Source organism: Hemicordylus capensis, chromosome 1, assembly GCF_027244095.1.
Source record: "Hemicordylus capensis ecotype Gifberg chromosome 1, rHemCap1.1.pri, whole genome shotgun sequence".
NCBI classification, from domain to species: Eukaryota; Metazoa; Chordata; class Lepidosauria; order Squamata; family Cordylidae; genus Hemicordylus; species Hemicordylus capensis.
In genome coordinates, this window is record NC_069657.1 from 123,066,180 (window position 1) to 123,087,580 (window position 21,401).

Below are 21,401 nucleotides of genomic sequence, written 5' to 3' on the forward strand. Positions count from 1 at the left end.
ATATATCATGATATCTGCCACTCTTGTTGGATTATGGGTCTAACTTACAAACTGGAGGATCCAAACAAGAAAAGGAGGGGGGAAAGGGGACCAGGGATGTTACCCAATTAAAATATCTCAGAGGATTAATCATTCAACTTTTAATTGATTAATTAAAGGATTAAATTTGAATATTAGTAAAAACAATAGTCTGAAGCAATTAAATTATTAAAGGATAACTTCTTTGAATTTAGATAATGTACATTTTTGTTGCAGCAGGGATCATTCTAGAAGAGGTATTCCAGAATTGCTGCTTTTTAAATGGTGCTTGCCATCCTGTAGTTTTATGCATCCTTGTTTTGAAATGTGTGTGTGTGTGTGTGTGTGTGTATTTATATATTAAATCTATTGCTTAATTAATCAGGGTACTTTTTTAGTCAATCAAAAGTTTTTAAATCAAATAATATGACTGACTGACTGGTGAACCATTGCAGTCCTAGAGGAAAATACAGTGCTTATGCCATATATTAAAAACAAATCCTCCAGTTTGTAAGTTTGTAAGCCCAGGTCCCATCTAGTCCAGCACCCTGTTTTGCACAGTGGCCCACCAGATCCTTCTGGAAGCCTACAGGCAGGAGTTGAGGTCATGCCCTCTCTCCTGCTGTTATTCCCCTGCAACTGGTACTCAGAGGCATCCTGCCTCTGAGGCTGGAGGTGGCCTATAGCTCTCCGACTAGTAGCCGATGATATACCTCTCCTCCATGAAGTTATCCAAACCCCTCTTAACGTCGTCCAGGTTGTTGGCTGTCACCACATCTTGTGGCAGAATATTCCACAAGTTGATTATGCGTTGGGTGAAAAAGTACTTCCGTTTGTCAGTCCTAGATTTCCTGACAATCAATTTCATGGGATGACCCCTGGTTCTAGTGCAAGGATTCTCAAACTTGGGTCCTCAGGTGTTATTGGACTTCAGCTCCCATAATCCACAGCCTCAGTGGCCTTTGGTTGGGGATTATGGGAGTTGAAGTCCAATAACACCTGAGGACCCAAGTTTGAGAATCACTGTTCTAGTGTTATGGGAGAGGAGAAGAATTTCTCACTATCCACTTTCTCCACACCATGCATGCTTTTATAGACCTCTATCATGTCTCCCCACAGTCCTCTTTTTTCTAAACTCAATAGCCCCAGGTGTTGTAGCCTTGCCTCATAAGAAAGGTGCTCTAGGCCCCTGATCATCTTGATTGCCCTCTTCTTCACCTTTTCCAGTTCTACAATGTCCTTTTTTAGATGTGGTGACCAGAATTGTATGCAGTACTCTAGGTGTGGCCGCACCATCGTTTTGTATAAGGATATTATAATATTAGCAGTTTTATTTTCAGTCCCTTTCCTAATGATCCCTAGCATGGAATTGGCCTTTTCACAGCTGCCGCACATTGAGTCGACACTTTCAATGAGCTGTCCACCACAACCCCAAGATCCCTCTCCTGGTCAGTCACCAACAGCTCAGATCCCATTACCTGATACTTGAAGTTGGGATTTTTCATCCCAATGTGCATCACTTTACCCTTGCCAACACTGAACCACATTTGCAATTTGGTTGCCCACTCACCCATGTTTGGAGAGATCCTTTTGGAGCTCCTCACAATCCATTTTGGATTTCACTACCCGAATTAGTTTGGTATCATCAGCAAATTTGGCCACCTTGCTGCTTACCCCTACTTCTAGATCATTTGTGAATAAATTAAAATCACTGGTCCCAGTACAGATCCCTGGGGGAGCCTACTTCTTACTTTCCTCCATTCTGAAAACTCTCCATTATACCTACCCTCTGTTTCTTGTCTTTCAATCAGTTAGCAATCCACACATGTACTTGTCCCCTTATCCCACGACTGCTACGTTTTCTCAGGAGTCTTTGATGAGAAACTTTGTTGAAAGCTTTTTGGAAGTCCAGGTATACTATGTCAACTGGATCACCTTTATCCACACACCTTTTGACACTCTCAAAGAACCAAAATTGCTCAACACAGGTATTTTTGTATACTAAATGTTAGAGAATCTAACATTTAAATAATCTAAATGTTGAGAATGCCTGCAACAATGACCTTAGAATTTGTTTTACAGCTTTTCATCTCAGCATCTTGTTCTACATCTTTACATGCAGTTGGATAAATAGTGGAGACAGAGGTGGGTGGAGTGGGAAAAGAATTATGCGAGATGGGAATATATTAAGTTGCATGTTGAAATGTTTCTGCTATTGTATATTTGTATAAATATACGTTTTAACATCCTTACATTCTTGTGAGTTCAGCTATTGTTTGGGCCCTCAAGAGCCCACATACTAAAATACTGTGTGTGTCATGTCACGGAGTGTGTGTGTGTGTAGGGGGATGATGCTTATTTGGTAGTCCAGTGGCGGGAGTGGGGGGGAAAGGGGCAGGCTCCCAAGGCCTTTAGTTCCAGGCTCCAAAATTATCTAGATGCACCTCTGCCAGAGGGAGCAGTCAACTGTGCAGATTTCACAGATTAATCTGCTCCTTTGCAAACCCCTACAGCCAAAGTGCACCAACCAAGAAATTGGCATAGGCTGAAGTTCTCCCTTCAGAGCTCAGTGGTGCTAAGAGAGATCTGATCCACAAAACACACTTCTGAACATATCCACAAATGCAAGAGCAGCCTCACCAAAATGGTATTTGATTCAAGAACAGAATTCACATTATTGTTCTTGAGATTTCAGAGCATATGATAATCAATATGATGTTTTTGCACTATTTAAACACATATTTTTACAGGGTTGCCTTTGAAATATAAATGTTACTGTCTGTATTATACTGCACCTTTAATTTCTCCAAGGAGTTCACTTGTGTTTAATCTTTCCATTTTCTCCTTCCAGTCTTTAGACAGTAGCTTTTCCATGCAAGATGAATCTAGTTTAAAAAAACCAAGAAAAATTAACAAAGAACTGAGAGTTGATGGAATTAATAGACAGACGGTTCATGCTGTTACACCAGCAAATAGATGTTTTGTAGGATGAGATAGGAACATAGGAACATAGCAAACTGCCATATACTGAGTCAGACCACTGGTCTATCTAGCTCAGTATTGTCTTCACAGACTGGCAGCGGCTTCTCCAAGGTTGCAGGCAGGAATCTCTCTCAGCCCTATCTTGGAGAAGCCAGGGAGGGAACTTGAAACCTTCTGCTCTTCCCAGAGCGGCTTCATCCCCTGAGGAGAATATCTTGCAGTGCTCACACATCAAGTCTCCCATTCAGATGCAACCAGGGCAGACCCTGCTTAGCTATGGGGACAAGTCATGCTTGCTACCACAAGACCAGCTCTCCTCTCAGGGATGTCTCCTGCATTACTTCAGTTTGCTGCATTTTAATCATGAACACAAGTGAACATAGCACTGTAACTCAGCACTCCTCAGCTGGCAACAGCTAATTGCTAGATGTTGCATGGTCCAAGGTTAGTTTGAGCGGGGGCAATGCATGACAAGTGCCAACTCCAATGTATCAGCTTCCATGATAATAAGTACTGGCATCAGTGCACTGTATCAAATTTTATTTATTTTATTATTGATTTAGAGGATTTCTGTATTGAGGCAGTTCACACAAATTAAAGTACAAGATAAAAACATTGAAACAAAAAGCAATAGAAACATTTTCAAACCACTTAAAAACGACTTGAAACCAACCGAAACTTGGCTGAGCAGATATGTTTGCTCAGAGTTTTCCTAAAGGCTGCCAGAGATGCTGACACTCTAAGTGAGTTCCAAAGCCCTGGGGCATCTATGGAGAAGGCCCAACCCTGGATTACCACCATAGATGAGCTGGTAGCAACTGTAGGTGGATCTCCCCCAGATGATCTTAATAAGCATTGGGGCTCATGAAGCAGGTGATGGCTTCTTAAATACTCCATGCCCAAGCTGCTTAGGACATTGTAGATAATTACCAGCACTTTGTATTTTGCCTGGAAACGTATCAGCTCAGCAGCCATTATATAGTTCTTTTAAGATGGGAGTAATATGGTCTCTTTGGGTTGTCCCAGAGACCAGCCTGGCTGCCACATTTTATACCAATTGCAGTTTCGAGATTATATACAAAGGCAGCCCAACATAAAGCACATTAGAGTAGTCACCAGTGTTCCCTGTAAGAGGGATTCGCAGATGTTGTTGCCTACAACTCCCAGAATCCCTAGTCAAATACCATTGCAGCTGGGGATTCTGGGAGTTGTAGGCAACAACGTCTGTAAATCCCTTTTATAGGGAACACTGCTTGTCAGCCTCAAGGTTACCAATACATGCACCATTGTTTTAAAGTCTTTTTTTTCCCAGAAGCAGACGCAGCTAATGCATCACTCTAAGCTGACAGAAAGAACTCCTGCATCAATCTGAGGTTTAAAAGTGCATCGTTCCCAATTCCCCCTCCCCAACTTGTGTGTGTGTGTGTGTGTGTGTGTGTGTGTGTGTGTGTGAGCGAGAGAGAGAGAATATGCCTGAGGTAATTTGATCTATTTATTTTTTTCACCAGAGAAAGTGGGGAGGATGACCAACTCCTCCCGTTCTTTAAAAAGACAGCTCCCATAGGGACCTAGATGTGAAGATCAGCCCAAGACTAATCTCATGAGAGATGGTCCATTCTGGTCCCACTCGTGGCAGATTTGTTTACTGTGTGCACCATTGGACGGGAATCTGCTCATGCACCACTCTCTCATTAAGAGTGTGCGTTGTGGTTGGAAGGCAAGACTGGCTTTTACTGCCTGATGAGGAATGAATTTTAGCTGATTTTTCTCGGCTGGGAATACCCACACCGTGTCCTTTCTGATTCACATGATCCTAGCCACACAAGTCCCTGTACTGGCTCCCAATGGCCCAGACCCATAGCTCAACTGTTCATTTCCCCATCAGTGGCCCTGCAGGGGTGTCGTACTTCCTGTTCATGTCGTACTTCCTGTTCCCAGCAAACTCCCTTAATTTACATTGTCTTGCCCGAAGACTTGCTCTGTAGTTGGAGAACCAAGCCACAGCCCTCCACCCAGTGAACAAAGTCATTTCCCCTGATCTTTGCAAGCTCCTTTACCCAAACATGTCTGGGTTTCCTTCTCTGTTCACTCTGCTTCCTTCTCCAGTTCTTTAGATTGACTCAAATTCACTTCTGCTAAACAAACATGTCCGGGCCTGGCCTTCTCTTTTCCCCACACTCCTCTTTGAACCTCCAAACCGACTCCAATCTACTTTCTGTACTCATTGGGTGTCCTTCCTTCTCTTCATGTTCTTCCTTCTCTTCTTCCTTCTCTTCCTTCCTTTCATGGATCTCCTCACTGACCTTACCTACTCATCTTACCTGAACTTGTTTCCTCTTTACTATGCTCCTTTTCTGGACCTTCAGACTGGTTCCACCTTCCATCTGTGTTTGATCTCATTCAGATTTCTCTCTCTCTCCTCCCTTCTCTCTCTTACACACACACACACCTGACCCCCTCTTCTCAATTTCCCCACTCCTCAGCATAGCATATGTAGTTAGGAAACCAGTTTGAGCAGAGGTAAAGTTCAATAGCCCAGACACGTGAACCATCTTACAAGTCTGTGTAATGTGGGAATACCTGTGTGTTCATTCACAGTCAAGTCTGTACTTTGCATTCAATAAAATATTTTTTATTTGGGCTTCTAAGCCTATGGGTGTGACTTTCTGGGAAACTGCCTGATTTATAACCATCCCTTGAGAGTCCCAAGGGGCTGACCAATTCCCCTTGTAACACCCATAACAACATTTAAAAATTACTGGAATAGCAAAAAGTGCACATTCCTGAATATCTATGGAGAAAAAGGGAAACAGAAAGGTTATTTGCTAGAAAAAGTAGCAAAATGTAAAACAAATAACTTGTACAACCTTGTGGAGGTTTTTCATGTTACCATTTTATTATAAGAAAAAGTTAAAATACAACCTTCAGCAAGTTGCACTTAAAACACGGTATAAGCATCTTTGGAAAGACAACACAGCTTGTGTATTTTCCCCCCAAGTAATATTTTAGTAGGAAAGCCAATTTACTAATTATATCCTTTCAGAAAAAGAGACAAAATTAAGAAGCTCTAAGTTGCAATAGACAGCATTAAAATACTTGTTACACAATAAAACAAATAATTTAATTTTAACAATTACAAGCCTTTATTACTTTTATGAGTTTTGGCCAGATAATAGAAGAATCAACGAATAACCATCAATTATCAATAGAACATTATAATTTGTCCTTTTCTGTGATATCATCAGTTTTAAAAGATGTCTCTCTTGTGCCCTGCCAAATTTTCAAGCCCCTTATCCCTACAAAAATGAAGGCTGTTGGCTTTATTTTGATATTTACTGAAAGTTACAAATAAAATATTTTAACTAGGATACAGTACTTTCTCCCAATTTATAACAAAAGAATATTAGGGTAAAATGAACTATAGAAACAAGGAGCAATGAAGTACCACTGATATGCTAAGCACTTTTAAAATAAAAATGTAAATATCAGAGAAGCTTATTTTTACAAAATCCAACAACAATGACAATATATATGCATAAAATCAGCCACCTCTCTGTAGACAACATACACAAACTGCTATAGCTGCCATTTTTGTCATCAACAATGGGAATATTTATTTCAACATTTAGACAACTCTGCTATGATCTTTTATATATCATGCTATGGTCAATGAAAAGACAATACAAATCTTTGTGGTTAGTCAAGATTCTAAATATTATATAAAATATGAATATTAAGAGACTAGATTCTGCTAAAATTGTACTTTTATGGTGACATCAATAAATATTCAAATTACTGTCAAGTTCCAAGAAAGAGAAGTCCGAGAAACACATGGTTGATCAACCCAGTTTATCTGTTTATAAACAATCTGAAATCCAGAATCTGCCTTCTCCAGACCATATAAATATATGTTTGAATGTACCCAGAGGGTTCATCTCTGTAGACATTATATAAGTATCAAGAGAGCAATCCAGAGAAATTTACACACATTGGACAATGAAATCAATGGGATTAGAAGCACAATTAAGCTTGTTAAATCCCAGGTGGTTTCCATCAAACATGTGGAGCTAACCTAGGCAGGTCTGTGCTCAATAGCAACACTACAGCAAAAGATGCAACTAATGTTCTCTGAATTGCATTGAGCATCTTTAAACTTCCTTCCATAAAATGGGCACATCATTAGTTCTAAAATGTGTTTCTCAATATACTTTAGAATCAAACCAAAAACAGGATACAACCAGCTTGGTCCTGTGGCTGCCTGCAAGTATAGAAACCACAAAACAAACTCAAAGCTTCCCTTCCACAAAGACTTTCACATTCACTTCAGTGGAAGAGGGGCATGTCTCTAGGGCAGCAAATATGAAGACAAACTGATCTTGTGTGCACACACTGGCGGACATCCTAACAAAATTATTCAGTAATATTACTCCAGAGTTGCACTAAAAAACTACTAAATTTCAATAGGACTGCCTCTAGTAAATTTTGTCAGGATCTAAGCAAAGGGAGCCTTGGACTGCATTTAGCATCTATGTACTAATTATATTGGAATCAGTAACACACAATTAGTCCTAAATATTTCAGGTATGCTTAAAAAAACAACCCAACAAAACCCCTCCTGTCTTACAACTGTATCTAAGCAGGATATATTATTCTTTTGACTTTTTGTTTCATTTTGTGCCACTGGCTCAAGAATCACATTTGAATGTTTCTTAGCTAAGCAAACTTATCTGTGCCAACAACACTACATATTAGGGTGGATAAAAACCAATGATTTTTAAAAAATCAAAAAAATCAATTATTTTTTAAATTTTAAATCGGATTTTTAATTTAAATAAGATTTTTTTAAATAACATGTTTTTTCAGGAAAAAATCTATCTAAAGATAGTTTTCTATTTAAGATACATTATAGTCCAAATGTATTCATCATGAAATAAGGATTAGTTTTTAATTATGCGGCATGAGGCTGTATATATGCAATGTTTAAATTTTGGAGTAAGTGAATTCCATTTATCCATTCACAATCTCATGCTCTTCCAGAGGTTTCTGTAAGATTATTTGGGCAATTTTTCTATCTAGAAGAGGACCAAAAATGAAACCTTCATCTGGTTGTAAATATTAAGATTATACCAGCAAGAAGGAGTCTTTATGTAAAAAACCATGATTTAAATCTTGTCTTACTGACTAGTGATTTAAATCGTGATTTAAATCATGATTTAAATTAATTTGATTTAAATTGTGATTTAAATCAATTTGATTTAAATCAAATCCACCCTGCTACATAGGTTGTAAACTTTCTTTGTTTATCTATAAGCTTGAGTATTTTCATGTGTCACAAACATGGGATCTGTTCGCAGGAACCATGTGCATCGCATCTCATATACTAAATATACCTAATGAGGCAAAGGATCAGAGATGCAAACAAGCGTTCTCCCCACCCATGAATGATTATGGCATAAATTATTACTACTGTAGAGCAATAAAGTATATTGAAGAAGGTGGAAGCTCTGCTTCAGAGGAACAAGTAGTGATACTGGCAAACTTGTAATAAGCCATTTCATCATATAAATCTACATTGCTCACAATTGCCCTTTATAGAGCCCTGAACCCAATGCGCTGGAATTCTTACCATTCTCATTTCCAAAGCAATGTGCCATACAGGTACATTCATTGTACCTGAATGATATGTGTAGTTGGCATGATGAAGCAGAGCAGCTGCAGTGGGTTCCACTTTGTTGGTGTATGTTACCACACTTGTTTGGACATATGCTAATTTGGGGAAATTTTCCTCAAAATCAAATCTGCAAGCATCAATAACAAATAGAACACAGGCTGGATATTGGCAAGACAACTTTAGGGTACCCCAGAAGAGCAACACACTCAGATACAAGGCTTTTGATAACCCTTGATTGATTGATTGATTGATTGATTGATTGATTGGATTGGATTGGATTGGATTGGATTGGATTGGTATACTGCCCTTCCAAAATGGCTCAGGGTGGTTTACACTTAAAACAAATAAAATTTATTTGTAAACAACAGAATGACAATATACCTATAGTGTTGTGGTTGCACAGGGAATGAAGGCAGCTCCTACACTGAGATAAGGTGGAGCAAGGGAATGAAGGCTCTAATAGCATGGTGGGAAGCAAAAAAAAGAGATAAAGAAAAGAAAGTTCAGTGCCTGTCCTGTATCTGCTGATGTGTGTGTAATTCTAATATAGGGCTTCTAATTTGTTCACATCTTGGTGGGCGGGGAAGCAGTCCCCTTACAGAGAAAGAAAATGCCCTGATGGTGCAAAATTTAAATTTTTAAAAAGCCATTTATTCCCCACAAACAAACAACTTAGCTGTAAACAAAAATTACATCAGGGCTGTAAACAAAAACTATGTGATTGCAGCCAATTGGAAGTCGATGCTGTGAACCATTAGTGAGCAATGGTAAGATCGCACAGTTGCCTTGGCATTGGCTACAACATGCACATTCTCAAGATGCATTTCAGGAATGCCTAAGTCCTAAAAGTGAAAATAATCAAAAGCCCAAAATGAGGAGGGACTTCAACCAAGTTTTCCTTTATTAAAGTAAAACAGATCACAGTCATTTTCTAATTCCCACAAAGTGACTTCAACCATCAATAGGAAATAGCCCTTCATTGTTGGATTATTCATTGTATTCGTATTGGAAACAGCTTGTTTATTACTTTTTAAATAGACAAAAGATTCCTAGCAAATGTTGCTTTATACAGGAGCAAGAGGCTACATAAAGAAAAAACAGATTTAAAACTAAATAAAATGATGTTCAAATGAACACTGCTGAGGCCAAATAAGTTGCCTTTGCATTATTTATTGTTTTTTAAAAGGCCCAAATATGTTCAGCCTCTCATTTAATAAACAAGTTAAAATACAATAAGAAAAACTGTCCCAATACTGCTCTAGGAATTGGGGAGGGGAGTGTGTTATTTTACAAGGGTTCTGTCCAGTAATGCCCATGATAGTCTCACCAAAACAAACAGAGAGGGAGGGAGGAATATGAAATACACATACTCCCATTCTTCAGATGAAATTCTTAGACCTTTTTAATATGTTACAATTGCTTTATTTTATATATACATGGGATGTGCACAAAACCGCTTCGGTTTTGGCAGCCCCTTGAGCCAGGCCCGGTTTGGTTCAGATATGAGTCACTTCAGGCCTGGTTCGTGGGTGGAGGGGAGCAATAAAATTCAATTTTAAAAGTAATGACTTGCCACTGCCAATCGCTGCAGCAACTTCAGAGGGTGCTGTAGCAGCTGTGGGGACCTCCAATCTCCCCCTCCCCCTCCCGGCCTTCCTGGGCCAGTTCAGCCCATTTCGGGGCTGGTTTGGCTCTATGCTGCCGTGCATGCACAGTGGCCATTTGTGTGACCCAGGTCATGCAAATGGCCAGTGCATTTGTGTGACAGCCCCCAAAATGGCTGCCACATGCACACAGAGGACCAAAACCAAGCCTAACTATCTCCTACCAGTTCATTTTCCTGAACACTGAGGTTCCAAATGCAAATGCTTGCAGGGATAATTACATAGTACGGTACTCCTTTCATATAACTAGTTAGCAAAATTAATATTTTTCATTGGGGTGTGTGGACGATTTAGCACATCATTTTCATGACATTTTCAGTTAAATATGCATAGTTCAGGTTCAGTTAATCTTCACAGACATGTTTCTTATCTTGTAAACTTAGATTTTGAAGTAGCCCTCAAACCTAGAGAAGCCTTTACTGAATGATAGTATCCAGAATGTAGGAATATCTGAAAATAATTCCTTTGAATGCAGTGCCAGACCCAAAACAAAGAGGTCAATATTGATCACGTCTGTGGGTTCCCCAGTCTCCACCAGTGACCTTATTAATTGTTCATTTACTGCTGGATCCAGTTCTACATGGATCTCCTCTAACACTACTACTGCTTCCTTTGCTTCACACACAGTTATCTCAATGGTCTTGCCATCATTGTCTAGATGCACCTCTACTGTGCCTCCATGACTGATCTGGCTGCATGGAAGGGATTTCTATTTGGGTAAAAGCTTTGCCAGTGGTAGTAGCAGAAGCAGAAACAGGTCTCCTGCTGGATTTGAAAGTCTTTCTGGGGATTGGTTTGTGCAGCCACCGGCCTGGCAGACTTTAGCTGAAGGACATACTACAACTATACTATGGCTGTAGTAACTAATTGCTACTCAAATCTATATAGGGAAAGGAGTGAAAGAGTAGAGTAGTGTCCATGATTGGTGATTGGTGGGATATATATGAGACCCTTCCTGAAATACAGAGGGAAATATGAGTAGAGGTGGATGTAAAGGTAAAGTGTGCCATCAAGTCGGTGTTGACTCCTGGCGACCACAGAGCCCTGTGGTTGTCTTTGGTAGAATACAGGAGGGGTTTGTCATTGCCATCTCCCGTGCGGTATGAGTTGATGCCTTTCAGCATCTCCCTATATCACTGCTGCCCAATATAGGTGTTTCCTGCCATAATAGTACAGTCATCTTATTTGGAGTGGTGGCACTAGAAAAAAATTAGGGTGGGCACAGAAGAGACAAAGTTAATTTATGGGTGGGTGAGCTTTATCCCAAACGTAAGAGTTCTGAAACAGAAACGGGATGGCAAATGGTGGTGGGCAAACTATTTCTCTGAGGGACCACTTGCCCCCCCCCCCCCCGCCTCCCCTCTGGAGTCACCCTTGCTTATTTGTAATTGCTACAGCAAGTGATACAATAATCCTATTGCCCTCTGTTGCTTGTCTACAATTTGGACGACAATGGAGACACTTCCTGTGTTATGTCCAGTGTTATATCCCTCCATAATCACCACTGCCAATTTGTCACAGTTATCTCTTTGGATTTTTTTTCCTAAGAAAATTCACCCTCTCTTGAAATGTAGCAATGGTGTGTTCATACTCTCTCTTCACCATCTACTTTGAGATCCAGTAACAGATTGCTCCATTGTGGAATTGATTATGGAGTTCCTTCTGGACATATTCACTGACTCATGTGTTGATTTATCCAGTACACATATAGTTTTGTAGACTACTAAAAATCTTGAGTCTCAGATCTGAAATGTAATAATGATGGAGGTATGGAGACAGTTGCATCTAAGGCTACCAGCTTGAAAATAAGTAAGTTGTGGCCATCCCACAAATCCACTGGTGTATATTCGGCATACCTTACTCCCAGGGTAAGGATCAGAGAAATACAGCATGCAGGGGGAGAATGCTTCCCATATGATCGCTAGATGTATCTCATCTTTTGCCTAGGAAGGTCACTGGGAACTGAACTCAAGGTTGTATTTCCAGTGTAGAAAACATGCACAGGGGTTAAGAAGCTACTGTCCGCTTTGCTATACCATGAACATGTAAAAAGTACTTGGATGTTAATGTTGACAAACTAAGTGGATTTAAACAACTTTGCAATTTGTGACTTGACTGATTTTATCCCTTTTATAATGCTTTGTTTCAAAGAATAAAACTTTAGAAAAATTTGCATTTGTTTGATGTGGCTGCATGCCTATACTGTTAAAAGAGAATGAGAGGTGTGTGAGTGACATTATTGCTAGACAGAAAAAGAGAGGAGGGAATGTTCTGCACCAGCACCAGTGAGAGACACTTACAGCCTAGAGCAACTTTCTTTCATTGCTGATCTAGGCTGGTATCTCTGTAAATAGGTGCCCTGCGAAGACAAAGTAATGCAATGAGCCAGAATTGCAAGCAGCACTAACCAGGATTCTGAGTTTGTGCATAAAGTAGACTTATAGATAAGACAAACTGTGGTTAAATCAACTTAAAGTTATGGGGTAAGTTCAGACATATTGTGGAACTATAGTTTATTTTGTCTAACTGTAGTTAGTGCACATGGCTCTCATTGTTGCCAACTCAAAACATTCAATTGCCACTATTCAGCCTAGCAACACTGTAGATCATCCCCTCATTCTCTGTCTCGGCGCTTTCCAGACTAGACACTACAACAGGGTCGGGACATATCTCAGAAGTGTGCTTCCAGACTTCCTGCATTATGGCACCGCAGCCCCTACACGGACAGCAGGGTGCTATTCACGTTTCCAATGCCTTATTGCAAATTTAATCACTATGATGCAGAGCAAGGACGTCGTATATCCGGCTTGGAAAAGTTGCTGTTTTTTCAGGTTGTTAGTCGCTGTGAGACTGCTCCCCCTACTGTTTACGATCCAAATGCAACTTGCCCAAATGGAGGCATTTTGCTGCTGATGAGCAGCTAGTCTGGTAAGCGCCCTGGTAAACAAGTCACTGAAACAATTCACCATTCCTTTTAAATTCAGATGCTTTTAGCTGGGGTAATTAAGGCCTGTGCCCAGCAAGCACACACAGACAAATGCAGACTGGCATCCCTTTGTGATTTTTACCCAGAAGGAAAATATCAGAGAGATTTTGGTAACCCACTGTGACATGGGTTACAGTGAAGTGGGTAGGAAGTTCTTTTCTGTGCCTGGTGAGCAACTTTAGATAGGGAAGGGGATAGTGAGCAGAAACTGCTCTTTTTGCTTGTAAAGTATGCCAGAAGCTGCCAGAGAATTCCAAAGGTAAGCAGAAAGCTCTGAAGGAGCTTATGTTGAGTTTACACACTCTCTTCTCAATGGACAAATGATAGGGGAGTAGCTGACAAGATAAGGCCTTGACAGCAGTAGGGCAGAGCAAAGTAACCTGGGAATGCATCTGGAAACTTAACTGGAAGCAAAGAGAAGGGGCAAAACACGAACCATAACATGGCAAAGCAAACCAAGACAATCTGTGGTGCCAAACTAGATTTGTTTAATTAACTGTAATTAAATTTAACCGTGATTCCACATGATGCCTGAATGCATCCATAGTTTTAGATAATGATTTGTTGTTCCAAAATCAACTATAGTTTGTTGAATGGTGCTCATTTTGATGGTCAAATTAACCAGAGTTACACAAAACAAACTATGGCTTAGCAATATGGCTTAACTTTGCATTACGTCTTAATGGCTTAAACCACAACACTACAGCTCCAAGCATAAAGCACAAATTTTCACCTGATGATTATTGGTGCCCCCTCCCCCCATATCAACAAAAACAAACAACAAAGAGAAATCATAAAGAAAAAAATTGCATCTATCATCTGTTTTATTTAATTTTATTTATTCATTTTTACATATATATCCCACTCTTTCTCCAAGGAGCTCAGAGCGGTGTACAGTATATGGTTATTTTTATCCATCTCTACCATACACAGGAACCCAATGCAAAACATTAGTACCAGAATGGTGCCTATCAGGAACCTCACAGCTTGGTTTCTAGAATTAAAGTTGTGTGGAGAAAGAGGGAATGTGCAAATCCTAATGAGGATTTGCACACCCTTGACATTTCTCTCTGAACATGAGAGAAGTTAACAGTGCACAGAAGAACTATTTCACAGCCTCAGTTAAGCCAATTGTGGTAGCCCTTTAGTGGGAAACAATTGTATGATAGCTAGTTTTTAAACTAATATATGAAGTCATATGTGCTTTTAAAAGTCAGCAAGTCCCACCAGGGCATTGGCTGGTACCTAAGGAAAGCAAAAGCAACGCAGAGAGTGCTAAGAAAAGGAATTAGAACTTGTCAGCCTTTAATTAGGGTTACTTGTCCTTAGCTCAGGGACACATATAATAGCAAACATGACTGAAGAATGTTATGTCGCTTCAATAATTTTGGTTGCAAAGTAGGCTAGAAATTTAAAATAATAAGATGATGTCAGTACAGACACCTGATGGCTTGCATAAGCGATTATCACACTGCATCACTTATTTGCTGCAAAACCCTTTCCTATTTTCTGTAATAATTTTGTGAAATTGCAGGTTTTAATGCATCAGAAGACACCATCTCAATGTGGCTTCTTTGTGAAGAGAAAACTGTTAAAGGATACAAAACACACAGCCACCATACAAAAAGCTCCATGATGCTTTTAAGAGAGACAAATTAAGCTCCAGTTTAAAAAAAAAAAAAAAAAGATGAAAAGGATGGTTCTGTGATCAGCAGCCATGATGAAAACAATTAACATTTGTCCACTGAGTAATCAATCAGTTTTGGAATGGAAAGAATCCCTGACTACTGATGAAGAACAACTGTGTGAACTATCACAGGCAAGGCCTTCAGCTCTTGTGACTAAACGAAAGTCATCTTGATCCCATCAAGGGTAGATTTGCTCCCTTTGCTTCCCCTCTCACCCACTAACAACCCCCAATCTTGTGACCTTCAACAAGTGAGCAAGCCCAGGTCTACCTTTTCTGAATATTATGTGACCTTCAAATGGCCTACATACATCCACCCCATTTTTTCTCCTCCAAGTTATTTTTAATTTACTGAAGTAGCCCTCACATTACTTTCTTTGACATACAGATATGAAGAATGCATTCATGCCATGTGTGTGTTTTGTTTTTTATGGTAAAAGTCAGACATAAAAGAAAGCATAAATGTGTGCGTGCTGTAGCAAAACTTCAAAGCCCTGACTGTCAGACATTATTATTTTAAATCAGGTTTGACTTTTTGAGACTCAATAAAAACACTATAGTACACAGTGGCATATTTATAACATCCCTATCAATGGTAAGTGTTATCAACTGTCTTACTCTTGCTGCTTTGAGAGCCCCACTTTCTTTCTTTCTTTTATAATAAGCTTCTTTCAAAACATGTTGTAACAATACTGCAAGATGATAATTATTGCTGATATAAGTTCTAAAACATGACTTGTTTGCATACAATCCTTTCTATATCTAGGCATTACACGGTGACAGAAGACAAAAGCACATTGATATATTAATAATGATTGCAAATGTATGGTAGGTAGATTTATAAACAATGAATGGAGATGTATGCAGAAAAATAGTTCAATCAAATGTGAATTTCCCCCCTTTTTGACTTGAGTGCATACAAAATATATTAAAATAAAAGGAAAATAGACTTGGAAAAGTCTAGAGTGGGGGCGGGATTCCTTCACATCTAAAGCATAAGCAAATACTTCAAAAACAAAATAATCCTCAATAGACTAACATTCGCATTACAAAAGCAATAAAGTCATGTCTATTTTTATTTTCAGAGTTGAGGGTTATGTTTTACAGAACTGTCATAATGCAACAAAATATAATTCAATGTAGAATAATAATTAGATATTGAAAAACACAGAGACAGTTGCAAACTTTTATGTGACCTTAAAGGTCTAGTTCTCACATTCATTATACCACATCAATTTCATATGGTGACTGTAAATACACCTTCCTTTACTTCTCCCATGCTGCTCTATAACATATATTACAATAGGCTTCCCTGGGACATGGTTCAGGTACACACTAATGAAGAAACTTGTTGTGACCACAAAGGTGATTCATTACCAATAAGCATACCATTCTGCTAACAATGAAATGAAGGCCATGTTAATAATGCCTTTTTTTAAAAAATAGAGTCTACTGTACTAGAAAACTTGGGAAGATGTCTAGGTTCACTAAGACTCTGATCCAGAGGAGTAGGGGGGGATGCAGAAGATTCCAAATTCACATCCTGACATCTCCAAGAAAGAGATCAGACAGACTCCTGCCTGCAACCTCAGAGAAGCCACTGCCAACCTGTGTAGACAATATTGAGCTAAATGGACGGATGGTCTGACTTAGAATAAGGCAGCTTCAAAGATTCCTTTTGGAAAGTGGCCCACCCTGGATGCCAACAATAGCCCTCCAGATCCCTCAGACTCAGATTAGCCGGAGCTGGTCACCCCCTCAGAGGGGCCCCAGAGTGCTGAGGAACCCTGCAAGGTTCCTGTGCCTTCCTTAATACCCCTGGATCAGCCCTGAATCTCCAGGAATGGAGGAAATGCTGCACCATGGCTGAGCTCCAATTCTGAATGCATCCAATTCTAAGCTTGGCTAACTGCTTAGGCTTCCCTCTCAATGGGCCTCCTCAGAAGGGGACACTCAGGCACCTCTTTAGAGCTAGCTATATAACATCCTCAGTCAGTACTATCCATGTTGCTAGTTCAACAGCTCTCTTTTGTTAGCTCATCCCTTGCTTCTGTGCTTCCAGCACTCCCTTGCTAGACCCAATACAAACAGAAGACCAGACTCTTCCACAGAGTCATTGGGGGGGGGGGGATTTCAAACCTAAAATGTAATTTTAAACAGGGGACCTACTATCACCCTCCTGATTAAAATATCTATGGTGATGATGACTCAGAGAAAGAAATCAGAGAGGCATTCAAGAATGAAAATTTTGTAATAATGGGTGATTTGATTATACTCATATAGGCTGGTAATATTCATGTTCAGGTCATGACAAAGATATCAAAATTCTAATCCAATGACTGTGCCTTAGAAGAGTTGGTAATTGGAAACAGTCCTGATGGGAAGCAACTCTGGACTTTACTGTAAATGGTTACTAGGAGCTGGTGTTTAAGTGTCATTGAACTGATAAGGAACAATGAGCATAATGCTATCAAATTCCACTTATATGTAAGTGGACATTTGCCAAGCAAGTCCAACATAGACCCATTGGACTTCAAAAGAGGAGCCTTTTCAAGAATGAAGAGACTAGTAACAGGAAACTGAAAGGGAAAGTCAAGATGGTTATTAAAAAGCACAATTATAGAAGCTAAGCTAGAATGTATACCACAAAGTAGAAGAGGTACTACCATGTTCAAGAAGATGCCAGCATGGCTAACAGATAGTCATAGAAGCTCTAAAAGACAAGTTAGATTCCTTCCTACCTGCATAACATTGAAATCTAGCCTAAATAAGAAGAAAAGGAACACAAAAAGGAAGTCACAGAGCACATGATTAATTCAAAAGTCATTTCCACAAGCTGTGATGATAGCCACTAGCTTAGATGGCTTTAAAACGGGATTAGGCAAATTCATGGAGGAGAAATCTCTCAATGGCTACTAATCTTGATGGCTATAGGCCAGGGGCGTACCTGGGGGAGAGGGGGCCCATGTTCATCCCTCTCTCTGGCGGCCCCACAGAGTGAGGGAGATAATGAAGGAAATAGGGAGGGATGGAGCTGGAGGGCCCTTGGGAGCTGGGGGCCCGTGTTCTTTGAACCCTTTCGCTCAATTATAGCTATGCCCCTGCTATAGGCCACCTCTGGGGTAAGAAGCAATATGCCTCTCCGGCAAGTTGTAGGGGAGCAATGATGACTTCTCAAGAGGCTTCTGATGGGTCATTGTGGGAAACAGAATGCTAGACTAGATACCTTAGGATTGATCATGCAAGATTCTTCTTATATTCTTATTCCATGACAGCAAAAATCACAACTGAGAGAATTCTCCTTATCAAATTTATGGTCCCTGGGCCACATTTCCAAACCCTCCAAATTTTCCTTGCCTGACCAGTTCCTTTCCTAAATTACTTTTCTTCCCTGCACTTTTCCTCAAGCATCCACTCCATCTACCTTTTCCTCAGGTTCCCGATTCTGAGTCTTTTTCCTACTCTACATGCTCCATTCATGACTCTGTGTTATCTGATCCTTAGCTTTCCAACCTCCTGAGACCTTTTCTCTGTCATCTGCTTCCTTACAGTGCTGCTCTTGCCCCTATAGTTGTGTGAAGTTTTATTTGTTAGTTAGTTAGTTTGTTTAATACATTTATGTACCACCCCAAACCAAAGTCTCCGGGTGGTTCCCAGCCAAACTGCCAATTTCCCTTCCCTCACAGAAGCAGGACTGAAAACATACTGGAAGCTTTGTCCCTGAGCATATCCAGACACATTGCATTGCATATACATTATGTTCCAGCTCAGTGTCAAACTAGATGTAACACTAAATATATAATGTATTAAAAAATAATAAAATAGCAGCCTCAGGGAAATGATGCATATGGAGGCTGTATTTAACTCTTGGGCTGGAGCAGGCCTGCACAACATACGGGCCACAGGCCACAGGCCACTTTTTCTTGGCCCCCAGGGCTATACTTCCCCTTCCTCCCCCTGCTGCGAACCTCCTTTAACCCCCCCCCCAATTCCAGCCGCTGCACGGCCAAGGAAATGGCTGCAGATGTGTGTGTGTCCTTCTACCCGCTCCCCTCCCCCCCTTCTCCCCGGCAGCAGCAGCGGCAAATAGCAGAGCGAGGCGCGTGTGCCTGCAGTTAAGAGACTTAACTGTGCAGGTGCGCCTCACATTTGGGAAGCAACGCGAGGCCAAACACCAGGCCCCAGCATCACTCTGCTATCTGCTGCTGCATGCCGCCACCGCCGGGGGGGGGAGAAAGACACACATGCACCCCGTAGCCATCCCCTCTGTGGCTTGAATTGGTGGCGAGAAAAATGGTGCCAGTGATGAGGTGGGAGGAGGACGTGGGAGGCGGTGGCCATACCCTATGAGGGAGCCTGGCGGTGGCGGGCCCTGGCAGAGGGGGCGAGCGCAAATGGTAGTCAGGGAGGGAGCCCAATGGGAAAGAGAAAGCGTTGCCAGGACGGGAGGAGGAAGAGGACCTCCAGAATGATGGTGAACGGACTGTCTCTCTCTCTCTCTCCAAGACTGCTCCATTCTCTCTCTCTCTCCCCCCAAGACTGCCCCATTTTGGGAGAGGTGGAAAGGAAGAACGATGCATTTTATTATGAATTTTGTACAGATTGCATTGTATGTATTTTATTAGATTTTTAAATTCAATTTATTTTATTTTAATTTAAATTAATTCTTGCCCGGCCAGAACTTCAAAAGTTAAATTTTAATTAAATTCATTTTAATTCATTTCAGTTTAATTTGATTTAATTAGGTGTTAATTTAATAATCAGTACCCTAAAAATTGACTTTGGCCCCCATGAGCCATGTCACGGTCAGTTTTGGCCCACCAGGTCATTTGAGTTGTGCAGGCCTGGGCTGGAGGAATGAAGAAGACTAGTACTGTCACCATGACATAGTGAACAATGACAGGATGTCTGCACACCATGGGGCAGGGGCACAGCCAAGTCTTGCCTAAGGGCCAGAGCAACCTGGCACCAGGCCTGACTAGGGAGAAGTCCTAAACTGCTTTGGTGCAAATGGAAAGTGCTTCCATTTGTGCAAGAAGGAGTTATTTTGCCAACCTCCTTCCCTTGGCACCATTCTTATCTGGAAAACTTCCTGACCACAGGAGTGGATTTTGGGGGATCACAGGGGGCTGCTGTGAGGAGAAGGGGACAGGATACTTCCATGCTGTGCTCTGTTAGGATACAACACAATACATCTAGGAAACAGAGTGTTAATAAAATGGCATTCATTGCAGTAAAAGAATTTGCTTTGATAGAAGCTAAGAATAAGGAAGGAGGTACACATGATGAATTCTCTAAACGAGAGACAAATTACTGAGTTCTAAGGATGTTTGTAGTGAATTCTTTACTTACATAAGTGTAAGGCAATCAAACAGAGAGTGGGGGCGGTGCAGCCTGTTCCAGGAGAACTTTACATTCACATACTATTAAGTATTGGGGCAGGGGGTAACAAGTAGGCTGATTCACAAACAGGGACAACAAAGACCCTTCCAATTTCGTGCAGAAGCACAAATAGTCAAGCCACAGTATACACGGTGTCAGAAGACTCACAGGTTAGCTGCTGTGCATTAACCACCAACAGAGCTGTGACTGATCAGAACAAACATAACAGACTCCAGGCCAGGGAATGAGGTGTCAGGCTTGCAGCTCTCTGCCATGGACTGCTGCAAGTGAGCAGCTGCAGAATTCTAGATCAAGCCCGATTAGGTCCTTTTCAACTGCAATCATGTAGAGTCTGTTAACACACAGATCTAATATAAAACCTTCTTTGACAAGAAAGCTGTTGGAATCCACAGTTTTCACCTCTTTGGTGAAAAAAAAGCTCCACAACATGACAAAATTAGAACTGTTCAGAGCACTTAGAGTTGTCTCTTAAACTTTTAATTAAAAACTCTCTAAACCCACTAAAATGTGCTCACTTTTCTCTCAACTCCATACTGTTCCCAAACTATTACTAGCTCTGACTTGAAATGCTGGGCTTTCCAAATCCAAATGCTGTGATATAAATACTGGTTGATGCCAGTCTTGTTATCTAAGCTGAGTTTGACTGGGAAAAGAGCTTGTAGGCTGTACCAGGCCAGGCCAGGCGGGTTTCCTTAGGAAAAAAAAAAAATTTTTTTAATCCCTCGTGAAAACTTCAATGCACATAGATAAAATACCACACACTACTTATGCACCCTCCCCCATTTTGGTCCGCTCCCCACAGATGAGGAGAGCCTAAGATTCAGCCCTGACTTTCATTTATTTAATTTATTTATTAAAAAAACAAAACCTTTCACCTTTTAGATGTTTTTGTTCTCTGAAAATAGCTCATACAATGCTATATTCCTCTTTATTTTTAGCAGAGAAAGAAGAGAAAGCATGCTTTTCCCATACAGCAAGGCACAGATATAA

General features: G+C 40.6%; 1 protein-coding gene across 20 annotated transcripts in view; it reads right to left on the bottom strand.

The window, feature by feature from the left end:
- Positions 1-21,401, bottom strand: part of SOX6 (SRY-box transcription factor 6) — a 676,724-nt gene that overhangs the window by 307,287 nt on the left and 348,036 nt on the right. For all 20 annotated transcript variants that reach the window (XM_053252042.1, XM_053251996.1, XM_053251998.1 and 17 more), the window contains one exon: positions 2,814-2,903. In XM_053252042.1, coding sequence (XP_053108017.1) covers positions 2,814-2,903 — 90 coding nt within the window. The remainder of the gene's footprint in view (positions 1-2,813; positions 2,904-21,401) is intronic.